The 14,866-nt window shown below is 36.6% G+C and overlaps 1 protein-coding gene across 12 annotated transcripts in view; it reads left to right on the top strand.

Annotated features, from left to right (window-relative positions):
• NRF1 (nuclear respiratory factor 1) overlaps positions 1–14,866 on the top strand; it is a 129,436-nt gene that overhangs the window by 54,352 nt on the left and 60,218 nt on the right. For all 12 annotated transcript variants that reach the window (XR_003679732.1, XR_003679733.1, XR_003679731.1 and 9 more), the window contains exons 3-4: positions 954–1,068; positions 3,987–4,113. Coding sequence is in view for 8 of the 12 variants with exons in the window: in XM_024129223.3 (XP_023984991.1) it covers positions 954–1,068; positions 3,987–4,113 (242 nt within the window). In the remaining 4 variants the exon portion in view is untranslated. The remainder of the gene's footprint in view (positions 1–953; positions 1,069–3,986; positions 4,114–14,866) is intronic.

Genomic DNA, 14,866 nt, shown 5'->3' with positions numbered 1-14,866 from the left:
TACTACACAACATGTAGAGAGGCTCATCTAGATTAAAATAGGGAGGCCTATTTTAATTGAGCCACCTATAGAACATATATGCCAGGATAACGTGAACACTTAAACCTAATTTTCATTTAAGCCTTTTACAGGGTTCACAAATAGGGATGAAGGTGGATTGTCTGTTTTTTTGTTTTGTATAAAAAAAGGAATGCCCTTGGTATGTTGAGATTGCATTAATTGGAGACTGTAATAATTCCTTAAGGCCTACCCTTTCTTTCAGTTATTAGTTTCAGGGCAAACCAGACCAGATTTTATTAACATTTTTTCCTTAGAGTGGGACAGTTTTCATCTCTTTCCTGCCAGGATGCTTTCATCAACATGACCTTGTGGTCAACAGCTCCATTTAGGGCATAATTCTCAGATATAGAAAAAAAATTTTTTCCAATTAAGATGATATCCTTCTAGATATTTCTCTTATATGTGGTGTGGTGGTATTTGAGTTCCAGGTAGGAGTGATTTTCTCTGACTTGCTTAACTTGGCAGTTTCTTGGAGTAATGGATAGAGGGACACGGGGATGGAAACGAAATTTGAAATCTGCGACTTTTTTGTTTTGGCAAACTGTTCCTCTCAATGCTGCAATTTCATCTAGCACCTTTGAGAATATTGCCTTAACAGTATGGGTATGCTGACAAAACAAAACAAAAAAACACATTATATAAAATTCAAGCTGGTGTGTGTGGGGGGAGTATAAAAGTCATTTACTTTTTTTAAAAGATTTGTTGTAAGTTTTAATGGTAAACTAAAAAATGATCCATGTTGAACAGTAGTGAAGTATATTGATATCAGGAGTATCTATATTTATTGATAACATATGAGGAAATAAGTGCTACTTTTTTGTACCTCTAATTGTTTTCTGCCTTGTATAGCTAAAAGGCTCTGCCTAATCTCAGCGCATCCCTTCTTATTTCAGGTCCTGTGGGAATGGCTGCTGCCGCCGCCGTGGCAACAGGAAAGAAACGGAAACGGCCTCATGTGTTTGAGTCTAATCCATCTATCCGGAAGAGACAGCAAACACGTTTGCTTAGGTGAGGGCTTCCTTTCTTATTTTGTTGCTGTTCCTCAAATATTTTACGGAGTAGATGACAGAGTTAGACTATACCTTATTAGGTTCATCAAGGGACACCAAGTTAAATTCTTTGATGACAGAATTAGACTTTAAAGTACTCTTACAAAATAAATAAATGAAACTAGAAGTATGATTAACAGATGAATAGTATCACATTAATTCATTCAGAGAAAATTTATATGCCTGCTATGTGCCAGGCATTGTTCTAGGCCTTGGGAATATAACAGTTAACAGAATAAATTCCCTTAATGAGCTTATATTCTAGTGGAGGGAAAAAGAAAATAAACAGGTATGTAATACATCAGATGATGAAAGTGCTATGGGAAAAAACAAAGCAGAGTAAGGAAAATAGAAAGGTTAGGGGATTAGGGGGGATATAGTAGTTTCTCTTTTTCTATAGGAATGGTCTTCTTTCATAAGCCAGCCTTTGAACAGAGACCTGAAGTAAGTATAAGGGCAACCATGTTGATGTCTAGGGGAAGAACTTTTTGGGCAGAGGGAATAGTAAGAGTAAAGGTTCTGAAGTGGGAAGGAATGTGTTAGACATGTTTGAGGAACAGCTAGGGAAAGAACGAGAGGAGGTGTGGTCCGAGCAGTAGTGGAGAGCCACTCCATGGCATCTTCTGGTCCAATATAAGGGCTTTGACTCTTACTCTGAGTGACGTAGGAAGTCATTGAAGACTTTTGGTCAAAGCAATGATATGATCTGGCTTATGTTTTAAAAGTGTCACTCAGGCTACTGTGTTGAGAATAGTCTCTGGGGGTACAAGAATGGAAGCAGGGAGACCAATTAGGAGGTTATTGTAGTAATCCAGGCCAGAAATGACAGTATGTTAAAACCAATGGGGCAGTAGCAAAGGCAGTAAGAGTTGGTCAGGTTCTGGATGTATTTCAAAAGTAACCCCAATATGATTCCTTGATGGATTGGATGTGGTGTGTGAGAGAAAAAAAAGGAGTGAAGGGTGACCTCAGGGTTTCTGGTCTGATTCCTGGAAGGATTGAGATGACTCTTACTGGAAGAGGAGCAAGTATGAGAGTGAGGCTGGGCAGAATCAGGAATTTGGTTTGGACACATTACGTTTGTGATACCTCTTAACCATTAAGTGGAGATACAGAATAAGCAGTTGGGTATATGAGTCTATAAATCAAAGGAGAGACCTTAGCTGAAGATATAAGAACATAGGTAGTATTTGAAACTATGAGGCTGGAAGAGATCACCTAGGGAATGAGTGTGGACCGAAGCACTTTACCCCTTAGGGGTTAGAGAAATGAGAGGAATTATCAAAGGAGTCTAAGAAATGACCAGTGAGTCAGGAGAAAAACCAAGAGAGTGGTATCCTGGAAACCAAGTGCAAAAAGTGTTTCAAGAAGGAGGGCATGTGATCAGCATTGTCAAATGCTGCTGATGGGTTGAGTAAGATGCAAATTGACCATTAGATTTAGCAACATGGAGGTCATGATTGAACTTGACAAGAGTGTTTTCAAAGGAGCAGTAAGGATGAAAGGATTGGAGTGTCTTCAAGACAGAATGGGAAGAGAGGAATTGGAGACAGTGAATATATTTTCTATCTTCATTCCTTCAAGGAATGCCACCAAATCTCTTGTTTGGTATGTGGTCCTTTGCTCAGTTTTATTTCTTCTGAAGAGTTTGTAGGTTGCAAAGAAAGATTATTACACAGATGTGGTGCATGGAGGACTTAATATTTTGACAGGTTGCATAACATGTATTCATATGTGATAAGAAATTTAGTCTATAAAATGTTCCAGAAGTTTCTTCATGTAGTGTTTTAAATACTGTATCCAAATATTTAAGATGTTTACTGGAATGTTGAATTCAGAGTGCCAGCCCATGTAAATGATATGTGACAAAAGCTGGAAAATATAGTCTATATTAAGAACATAAGTAAGAAACTGAAGGGAAAATCCAGAAAGTACTTAACAGTAGCTTTCAGCAAAGAATTTATATACCACTAGATGAGCCAAAAAATTTCCTTTCCTTTAATGATAAATTTCATTTCCTTTAATGATAGTATAGGCAGGAGGAATTAGAATGTATTATTTATAGAAATATTTTTTTCTATAATGGGCATAGACACAATAGTACATGCTTTTGGAGAAAGATGGAAAACTTTCTTGTGATATGTTGGCTTTGCTTCATTTGAATTGGCATGACTCACCAGTCCCTTGAAAGGGTAGACCAAGTTCCCAGAAGAATTATAGGATGTAGAACTTTAATCTCCCATGATTTCAGAGGGCAAGGACAGTGTTTCTATTTCATCCAATGTTGATATATTTGAAAAAGCTCTTTTACTCCATCCTCATTTGTAAAATACTTCAGGACTAAGAATTATTGTTTATATCACAATGAAAATCTGCAAATGGCAACATTTTTGCAGTAGTATTTTTGGATAAAATTATGTCAGTAAGACATAAACAATGATTATATCAGTCAAAGAAATTATAAGCAGGTCATTCAAGGCCCCTTCATTAAACATGGAGTTGATATAATAAAGCCTATAAGAGGACATCTCAGCATTAATCTTTGCAGCAGTAAGAGAAAACCCCTTTGGTATTGATGAGATCAGGAAGTATGATACTCACTGTATTCAGCATTGTGTCATGGCTGTGTCCTGAGGTAAACCTGAGGTAGACCCTTGTATCTATCAGTGAGCTAATCGTGGGTCTTCAGGACAAAGGTATGTACATATTTCTACTGAACAGGATATTAAACCTCACACACTCCCTTTTCACAATTCAGGTAAAAGAAACATACCTAATCAGAATAAATTGTCCCAAGTCAAAGTAAATCTTGTGTCTGTATCGCTGTAATTTCTATCTTCTTTAACTGTTTTTGTTTCTTTTCATTCTCTGATTCAGGAAACTTCGAGCCACATTAGATGAATATACTACTCGAGTGGGACAGCAAGCTATTGTCCTTTGTATCTCACCCTCCAAACCCAACCCTGTCTTTAAAGTGTTCGGTGCAGCACCTTTGGAGAATGTGGTAAGAAAACTTGAGTTGTGTTCTCAGATACCCTTGGCTTTCTGTGGGTTGTTGTTCACATTTTTTTGATCCTTAGTCTAGCACAATAGTTATTCTATGTTCCCTTCATCCAGAGGTTGGAGTTGGGACTGGTTTTCAAACTCCTTTATGCAGATCAAAATAAAAAGGATCATTTCTGTTTCTACTTTCCATAACAAGGTATTTTACCTCATCAGAAGCAATGGAAAAAAATGAAGTTGTGTTCTTTAAGAAACCAATGCAAGATTTTGTAAGAATATTACTGATTTATGTCAGAAACAAATGGTGTTTACTCAAGATGTGAACTTCATGAGGCAAACCTGGGAGCATTTTATTGATCACTGATATCTGAGTTGCATATTTTATTTTATTTTATTTTATTTTTTTAACTTAAAAAAATAATTAATTTTTTGGTTGCGTTGGGTCTTCGTTGCTGCACTCGGGCTTTCTCTAGTTGCGGCGGGCGGGAGCTACTCTTCATTGTGGTGCGCGGGCTTCTCATTGAGGTGGCTTCTCTTGTTGCGGAGCACGGGCTCTAGGTGCGTGGGCTTCAGGAGTTGTGGTACGCGGGCTCAGTAGTTGTGGCTCGCAGGCTCTAGAGCACAGGCTCAGTAGTTGTGGCGCACAGGCTTAGTTGCTCCGCAGCATGTGGGATCTCTCCAGACCAGGGATTGAACCCATGTCCCCTGCATTGGCAGGCGGATTCTTAACTACTCCACCACCAGGGAAGTCTGAGTTGCATATTTTAAATCTCTTGTATTTCTTCAAAGAATTGATTTAACACTGTTTCAATTTTGAAATATAGTTGAATATTTTGATTATATATTTATCCATAGCTAACTTTATAAAAATAGTATTTTACCCTTGCATACTTATACTATGTGAACTACTCTTTTTCTGGCTGAAATAACTTTGAATCATTTGTAGAGTGATGATCTGTCCAGATTTAAATTGCATTTTATTTTTACTAGGATAAAATTTATTAGCTTACAATAACATTTATTAGATCTCCCACATTGAACAGACATTTCAAGAGTTCAGAATTAGTAATCAGTTGAGATTTTATTGTATTTTTTTTCACACACACAGATGTTGTGGTTCTTTCTTAACATTTTTGAGTTTTGTTTTGAGTTTTCCTTTAAATTCCTGAAGCCCTAGAATAGGATGCATATTAGGACCTTTCCTTAGAGGAATATGGTAGATGGCTTCTAGTGCAAAATGGTACCTGACAGGCAGCCCTCATGTAGTTGACAAACATGAAATCTGGGCATGTCTTCTTCAGTATTAAAATTTTTAGATAGTATTACTATTACTAATAATAATGTGATCTATGAAAAAGCCTCATCTGGAAGACTCAGAAAAATACCTCTGAAAATTACTCACTGAAAAATTCAAAAGAAAGTGTTAGAAAACTGTTGGAGTCCTCCACAGAATACAAAAAGTTACAGACTCTATGAAACAGGAAAAAAATGGTCATATGATAGCCTAAACTGAGAAAAAGCAGGAGGTATTTTTCTGTTGACTGACACTTGATAAGCTAAATAAACACTTGATAGGCTAAAGAATAAATGCCAGTAGAATTAGAGACAAAATATGTCTTCCAGACCACTAAAGAGGAAAACAAGTCTATACACAAAAGATAGAAAATAAGGGGAGGAATTAAAAAACAAAACAAAAACACAAAATATAGAACAAAGTAATATAAGTGAGACCAATTAATTCTGTTATAAACCATAAATATAAATACTATATTTATATTATTGTTAAAAATAAAGATTTGCTTTTAGATTGGAACAACAACAACCCAAATCAAAACTTAATTCTATTCAATTTATGTGACATACTTACAGTGACTCACAAATGTTCAAAGTAGATGCAAACTATACCATCAAGAAAGTGAAAATACAATCCACAGAATGGGAGGAAATATTTGCAAATTATCTATCTGATACAGAATTTGTATCCAGAATATATAAAGAACTCTTATAACTCAACAATAAAAAGACAATTAACCTGGAATTCCCTGGTGATTCAGTGGTTAGGACTCCGTGCTTCCACTGCAGGGGGCATGGGTTCGATTCCTGGTCATGGAACTAAGATCCACAAGCCGCACGGTGCGGCAAAAACAAAAACAAAAACAAAAAGCAATTAACCCAATTTATAATGGCAAAGAATCTGAATAGATATTTCTCCAAAGAAAATATAGAAATGGCCAGGAAGCACATGAGCACATGATAAATAATCATTAATCATTAGGGAAATGAAAATCAAAACTACAATGAAATACTTCACACCTACTAGGATGACTATAATAAAAAAGATGGACAATAATAAGTGTTGGAAAAATTATGGACAATAATAAGTGTTGGAATGTCAAGAAATTGGAAGCCCCATACATTGCTGTTGGGAATGTAAAATGATGCAACTGCTTTGGAAAACTTTGGCAATTTCTCAAAATGTTAAAAGCAAAGTTACATATGACCCAGCAATTCTACTCCTACGTTTACCCAAGAGAACTGAAAACAAAACTTATACACACAGTGTTCATTGCAGCAAAACTTACATACAAAAACATACACACAGTGTTCATAGCAGCATTATTCATAATAGCCACAAAGTGGAAATAACCCAAATGTCCATCAGCTGATGAATGGATTAAAAAAAGTTGTATTATCTATACAGTGTAATATTACTCAGCAATAAAAAGGAATGAAGTACTGATAAATGTTACGGCATGGATGATCCTTGGAAACATTGTGCTAAGTGAAATAATCCATTCACAAAAGGCCACATGTTGTATGATTTCATTTATGTGCAATGTCCAGAATAGTCAAAGCTATAGAGACAGAAAGTAGGTTAGTGGTTGCCAGGTTGGAGAGGGCGGGTGAAGGAATGGAGAGTGACAGCTAGTGGGTATGGAGTTACTTTTAGGGGGAATAGATTATGATAATGATTATTACATGACCCTACAGATATTTAAAAGAGTGAATTGTACACTTTAAACAGGTGAATTGTATGGTATGTGTGGTAGGCTGATTAATGAATGGCCACCAAAGATATACAGATCCAAATCCCTGGAACCTTTGAGTGTTACTATATGGCAAAAAGGACTTTGCAGGTGTGGTTAAGTTAAAGATTTTTGAGATGGGGACATTACCCTGGATTGTTCAGGTAGGCCCTAAATCTAATCAGAGTGTCTTTATATAAGAGGGAGACAAAGGGAGATTGATGTAGAAGTAGGAGATGTGTTGGCAGAAGCAAGAGGGTGGGTGCAGGGAAGGGGTCAGGAGCAAAGGAATATGTGCTAGACAGCAGCTAGGCAAAATGAGAAAATGGATTCTCCCCTAGAGCCTCCAGAACAACCAGCCCTGCCAACAGCTTGAGCCTGTGAAACTAAGAGAATGAATTTCTGTTGTTTTAAGCCACCAAGTTTGTGATACTTTGTGGCAACCATAGGAAACTAATATGTATGGTATATGAATTATATTTCAGTAAAGCTGTTAAAATTTTAAAAGCAAAATAACAGGCAAAGGTATGTCAGACAAATCCCTACAAAAATAAATCATGGATCACAGCATTAATATCAGACAAAGCCAGATTCTCAAGACAGATGAGTATTAACTGAGAACCATAGGTCTTCTAGGGTTGATAAGCAGTGTATGTCTCAAGTAACATTAAAGCAAAGAATGTAGATCAAAAAGTTAGAAATGGGAGAAAAAAATAAAAAGAAGCCACCGTGGTAGTAGGAGGCTTTGCTATCTTTGTCAGATCAAGGAAGAAAAATATAAATAAGAACATAGAGGTCTGAATAATAGAATTAATAAGGTTAATATAAAGGATATATTAACATTGATATCTTACAAATATATTTTTGAATATCCCATATTTGAAAAATTACATGAATGGGTTATAAGAATTGACCATGTTATTATTAGGCCCCAAAGAAAATCTTAATAAATTGTAAAATGCAGAAAATTACACAGACCATGTTTTTGACCAAAGTATAGAAAATTTAGAACTTAATATAAAAAAGATTGACAGGAATTTTCAGCCACATGGAAATTTGAAAAAACAACTTAATTTGCAGACTATTTAAAAACAATTTTTAAAAAACTGTAAAAATTATGATCTACACTGATGCTCAAAGGAATGTTTATTGCCTTGATTTTTTTTTATATATACACAAGAAAGAAGGAAAAGAAACTACATCTAAAGCCAGAAGCTGGAAAGGGAACAAGAAAATAAGTCTAAGAAAGAGGTAGAGTAAGTAAACATGAGGAAGAAATTAATGATTTTGTAAACGGAAGTAGAATTGTTAAATTCAAGAAATGGTACTATGAAAAATCCAATGAAATAGAAAAACTTCTAGCATGCTAATTGAGAAAAAGGATGAAGAAAAATATACAGTCTTAGAAGTGAGATAAGAGTTATAATTGCAGATAAGAATAGATTGAAAATTGTAAGGAAATGATATGCATTAATTTTGTTCTTTTAAATTAAAAATCCTAAGTAAGTGGATAATTCAATAAGAAAATAAAATAACGAAAATATATCCAAACCTCAGTAGGATAATAAACATGTACAAAACTGAAAAAGTAATTAAACCATATCCTTCAAAGGGATACTACGCTCCTGATTATTTGGGGTGACTTCTGTTAAGCCTTGAAAGTACAGAATATTCTTTAATCTCATATATATACCAGTACACGGGGTGGTATTAAAGAATCAGAGCTCATGTTTACCATAATCAATTATGCAGTGTATTCCACATAATCTCATATTAACAACAGTAAAAGAAATGATTTGGATTTTGTAATAATGTCTAACATTTATTGAATACTGTGTTCTAGGTTATAAGTTATAAGCACTTTGCATGTATTATCTCATTAAATATTATTAAAATTTTGGTATTTGCATTTTGTCCTCCTACCTGAAGCCATCATTAATCTACCTTCTTGCTCTTCTTTCTGGAGGCTGCTGGGAACTCTGGAAAATTAAAATTCAGTCGGGCCATTCATCTTTGGAATATGGATTTCAGATTCAAAATTGTCAGTTATTTTACAAATTTGTCAAAGGGGGATTGAAAACTTTACTGGGCCTTTTTTTTTTTTTTTTTTAACTTTATCTATTTATTTATTTATTTGGCTGCGTTGCATCTTCGTTGCTGTGTGCAGGCTTTCTCTAGTTGCGGCGAGCAGGGGCTGCTCTTCGCTGTGGTGTGCAGGCTTCTCATTGCAGTGGCTCCTCTTGTTGCAGAGCACGGGCTCTAGGGTGCGCGGGCTTCAAGTGGCACCCGGGCTTAGTTGCTCTTAGTTGCTCTGCGGCACGTGGGATCTTCCTGGACCAGGGATTGAACCTGTGTCCTCTGCATTGGGAGGCGGATTCTTAACCACTGTGCCACCCGGGAAGTCCCTACTGGGTCTTTTAATAGGTGGTGTTGAGGTTTCTCTTATATTTTCCAAAGTTTTATTTGTTTCTCCATACTGTGTTCTGCTCATATTAGCTCCTTGCCCACAGTTGGGATGTATGGCAAGCCACTGTAAACAAAAACAAAAACAACAAACTGGAAAAAAAAATTTTCAAAATAACAACAACTACAATTTACTGAGTGTTTACAATGTGCCTGTTTCTGCTAAGCACTTTATGATTTTTACTTAATCATTACAGCAACCTTATGATGTATATATATATCTGTTATTATCTGTGCTTTACAGATGTAGAAATTGAAGGTTTAAGAGCTTCAGTATTTTGTCCAGGGTCATACAGTAAGGAGTGAACTAATGATTAACATTCTTAGTATATAAAGAGCTCTCAAAAATCAATAAAAATATGAACAGATTAATGAATAAAAAGATCCAAAGATATGTTTGAATATGGGTTAGATATTAGAAGATGATATTAAGGAAGTATGTTATTTTTGCAGGTTGTGATAATTGTATTGTAGTTATATATGAGAATGCCCTTATTTTTCCAAGATGCATGTTGAAATATTAAGAAGTGTTGGGACTTCCCTGATGGTCCAGTGGTTAAAGGACTCCGAGCTCCCAATGCACGGGGCCTGGGTTCAATCCCTGGTCAGGGAACTAGATCCTGCATGCCTCAACTAAGATCTGGCGCAGCTAAATAAATAAATAAATAAATAAAATAATAAAAATATATTTTTTAAAAAAGTGTTGCAAAGTCTATACTTTAAGTGGTTAGCCCAAAAAATGTGTGTGTGTATAGATGGCAGATAAAGTAATTATGCCAAAATGTACAACTATTGAATCTAAGTGGTGGATGTACAGACATTTATTTTACTGTTCTTTCCACCTTTCTGTATATTTAAATTTTTTCATTTAAAAATTATATTTTTGGGGCTTCCCTGGTGGCGCAGTGGTTGAGAGTCCGCCTGCCGATGCAGGGGACACGGGTTCGTGCCCCGGTCCGGGAAGATCCCACATGCCGCGGAGCGGGCCGCTGAGCCTGCGCGTCCGGAGCCTGTGCTCCGCAACGGGAGAGGCCACAGCAGTGAGAGGCCCGCGTACCGCAAAAAAAAAAAAACCACAAAAAAACAAACAAACAAACAAAAAAATAAAATAAAATAAAAATTATATTTTTTAAAATACCCAAAGACAAAAGAGAAAAGAACATAAACAAAAGGAGAAACTACAAATGTTTAACAACCACAGAAATTTTCAAATAAATGGAAATTAAAACAAAAAGTCATTTTACATGGCTCATGTTGGCAAACATGAAAAAGATATATAACTTGCAGTGTTGGCATATCAAACAGGCAATGTAAATTGGTGTAATTTTCTGGAGGGCATTTTGGCAACTGGTATAAAAAGTGCCCCCAGTGTGCACTTTTTAATCCAGCTTCCTTTTGAAATTTTCTCCTAAGAAAATAATTGATTAAATGAGTAAAGATATCAGTCACTGTACTATTTATAGTATTTTTTAAAAAATTGAGAATAACCTAAAAGTTCAAAGATAAAGGGATGGTCAGATAAATCGATGGCTCATCCATAGATAGGACTGCTACACTGCCATTAAGCATGATGACATAGATCTTTCTAATATTTTCAGATGCTGATGATGAATTATTAAGTGAAGAAAACAGGTTATAGAACCATACAGAATTTGATCCTACTTTAAAAGTAAATCTGCATTTTCTACATGTTTATGAAATTGCTGAGTACAGAGGATTGTTGTAACTAACATTTGTATAGTATAGCAGATTTATATTCTCAGTAGTCCTGACAGGAACCCTGAGATGTAGGTATTTATTTTGCAGATGAGAATACTAGCTCAGAGAGGTTAAGTGATTTGCCCAAGATTCCCCAATTCCTGAATAGTAGAGCCAGGGCCCAACATCTCCCATAGGTTTGTCTAGGATATTGAATATGGAGTTTCAAATTTAATCTCATTTTCTTAGTCTTTCCCCCACTCCTCTAAAGGGGGACAAATATACCTTCCAGTTCTTCCCAGTTCTGTGAAAGGTCAGTATGGTTGTTATAAACAAGCACCCACTATAGCTACTGCTAGCTTCTTTCTGGGGAGGGAAAGAGGCAGTATAAAGGTCGTTATTCTGGTGCCACTGAACAGCAAAGGTCACTTTCCCTTTCCCTCCTCCTGGTCAGACCTGCAGAACCAAGAGAATAGGCCAGAGAACCTTGGGGGTAAGTGATGAGGCGAAAGATAGTAGGAAGTAAGAGAGATAAACGTCATCTATATGTGCATATGTTTGTATGTAGTTTTTAAGGAAGAAAGTCATTTCCATATATAATGAAGATGCAAATAACACAAAACAGACATTATCAAAAATACTTTCAAAAGATTGACTGAAAGAGAATAGGAAAGAGAAAAGTCTCCTCCTGGATATTTTAATAGCATCTCAAGTTCAGCAAAACTAAAGTCTTCTCCTCCCCAGCCAAAGAAATTAATGTCTATTTCCAATATCTGTCCTTCTCATCCAGTTACGCAAGGCAGAAACCTAGAGCCATTTTGGCACCCCCTCTCCTCTTCTCCACCCCACACCCCATCTATTACTTTGTTCTCCATTCATTTCCTAAATCTCTCTGAAATTGGCCCACTTTCTCTGTTTCCATTGCCACGACCCTAGCTACCAATCTTGGTGTCCATCCAGTTCCCTTTTCGGTGGCAGGAGCCCTCTGCTTGACTCCCGCCTGTCTCTAGCCTCATCTTGCCCCATCCCCCAGCTTCTCTCTCTACTCCAACCACAGTCTTTGTTCACTCCCTTGCTTCTTCCTTCCACAAAGCTGTCGTGTATGCTCTTCCCTCTGATTTGCCCTCTCTTACCTCCTTCTTCACCTTATTAACTTTGACTCATATTTAAGAACTCTTCTCAGTTGACACTTCCTCTGTGAAGCCTTTCTGACCTTCCTGTGCAGATTAAAGCCCCTTGTTCTATCCAAGACTCTCACAGCGCCTCTGAGCACTTATTATAGATGCTTTATTATTTACTGATTTGTGTGATTATTTGATTAATGTCTGTCCCCAGCTAGATTGTGAGCTCTTAAGATGGCAGGGACTGGATCTACTTTATTCTCTGTTATGTTCCCAGTACCAAGCACTGTGCCTGCCATGAGCAGTTGCTCAGTGATATTTGTTGAATGAATGAAGCATCCTAAACGTTTGGCAGCACTCAGAAATTCAGAATGCAGATTCGGTTTCTAAATTCTGATCCTGCATTGGATCGAAATTGAGATCTTGAGAAGTAAAGATCTATTAAGTTAGATTGTGTCATCTTTTATAGTACTTGTCCCAGTTTGTAATTACACATTTATTTTTGTGTTTATTTTTGTGTTTGTCTTCTCCACTAGATTGGAATTTATACAACAATGGGGCGCTGTGACTGATAACTTTGCTTACCATTTTGTCCCCAGCCCTTTCCTTAGCACAGTGCCTGGCATACAAATGAATAATAAATATTTTTTGGATGGAGAAGCTACTGGTTCAGAGATTATATATGCCATGTCTATATATGTAACATGGGGGTAGTGAAATAACTTAAAATAAGGCAAACTCTCAGAAAGGGCCTTTGACTATGATGGAGAATGAGAGTTCCTTAACCTAGAAACTCAAGATTTCTCTAAGTTGCTTGGGATCTACTACCTTCAGATCTAATGTCCTCTGCAGTTTAAAACGTTTGTCTTTTTAAGCCTCTGCTCTTTAAAACAAAGCAAGTCAAAAGACCTCCAGAATAATTCCATTGAATGTTTTGGTCTTCTTGAGTATCATTCTTAGTGAATGAAGGTGTGGCTCCCATAGTAAAACATAGAGTTATCAGCATTTAGACAGGCTAACTCAATCCTGACCATGGGTTGATGTTAACTAGAGTGGGCATATGTAGCTAAAAACTTCCCTTTTGTGAAAACTCTGTTTAGGCTTTGATTTCTTGAGTGGTTTCCCACATTGATTTTTCCTATATGTGGCTCAGTGTCCTCATGTGTGAAATAAGGATAATACCAACTTCACTGGGGAGCAGTAGAAATTAATTAAAGTTTATTATCATTCCCCTAAATGTAATGTTTACAGAGAACTGGCATGAAAGGCATTGGCAAATGGTAGATTTTAAAGTTGCTGTGCCCTAAGGACATTGTCTTGGTGGCTTACTGCCTTATCACATACTTTTATGAGCTTTGTAGAATAGGCCTAGAAAAATTTTATTGAGGGACAGAGAGAATTTCTGTCTTTTTTCAGAAGAACCATGGGAGTTTCTGAAGGTGGAGCTCTTTCCTCAGAGTCAATAATCCATAGCATTTAGATGGGGATACTCTGGGTATGACTAACCAGTTCTAAGGTACAGAAATTAGTCAGAGTCACAGAAGCAAGAGGTAGCTCTGGGGTTATCACCAGCTTCTTTGAAGTCATCCTTCTGCCTTTGTTTAATTCCACCTTTCCAATACTCTCATGATTTCTTGTTCTAAGTCATTCACTTATTTAGATAGGTTTTTAAAAAATGGCTTCAAGTTACATGAAATGTGGAAGCATATTTAAAAAGTAGTAAATGAAAAGCCCTATTGTTTGTTTACTAACTTATTCAACAAATAACTAACACTGTTAGATACAAAGTACGAGATAAGGATTCCATCCGTCTAAGTCCTTTGAAGTTTCAAGGTTCAAAACTCGGGATCCAGGGGGCAAGGGGAAAACTTGAGATCTGGACTGAGGCAGGAGAGGGAAGAGGCTGACATTGGGACTGAAGAGAGAACAGAATGAAGCCAACAGATTTCATGGGCCACAGCCTGTGGCTTGGTTCTGTGCCAGGCATGCTTCAGGATCACAGGTCTGAAGGCAGCTTTGCACTTGAGCATCTCTTTGTTATATACCTCAGATGACAATATATTTTTAATCTCAGAGGGGCTCCTAGGTAAAAAATAATTTTAAAAATCTTTTTTGAGACCTTCCTGAAGATTCCTCTTTTATCCAGAAAAGCTTTGAGTATGCAAAAGAATTATGATATCTTGTCTGGGACTGTTACCTCACTAAAGGCCCATTGACCTTACAGTTGTAGCAGCCAATTCCTAAATCCTCAACAAGCGTGTTCTGTGCCCAGAACTCTAATGGCTCCTGTAAACACCCTTAACGCTCTCATCTCTGTTAATTATGAGGATGTTTGTTAATGTATTATCTGTACATGTCTGAATATATGAAATGTTTCATAATATATATTTTTAAAATAAACAAAAGGCCTGGTTCCTGTGCTCAGTGATTTCATAACACTAGTTGT

Source organism: Physeter macrocephalus, chromosome 5 (genome assembly GCF_002837175.3).
Source record: "Physeter macrocephalus isolate SW-GA chromosome 5, ASM283717v5, whole genome shotgun sequence".
Lineage (NCBI taxonomy): Eukaryota > Metazoa > Chordata > Mammalia > Artiodactyla > Physeteridae > Physeter > Physeter macrocephalus.
The sequence above is the reverse complement of the archived record's forward strand: the minus strand, read 5'-3'. Positions and strand labels throughout refer to the sequence as shown.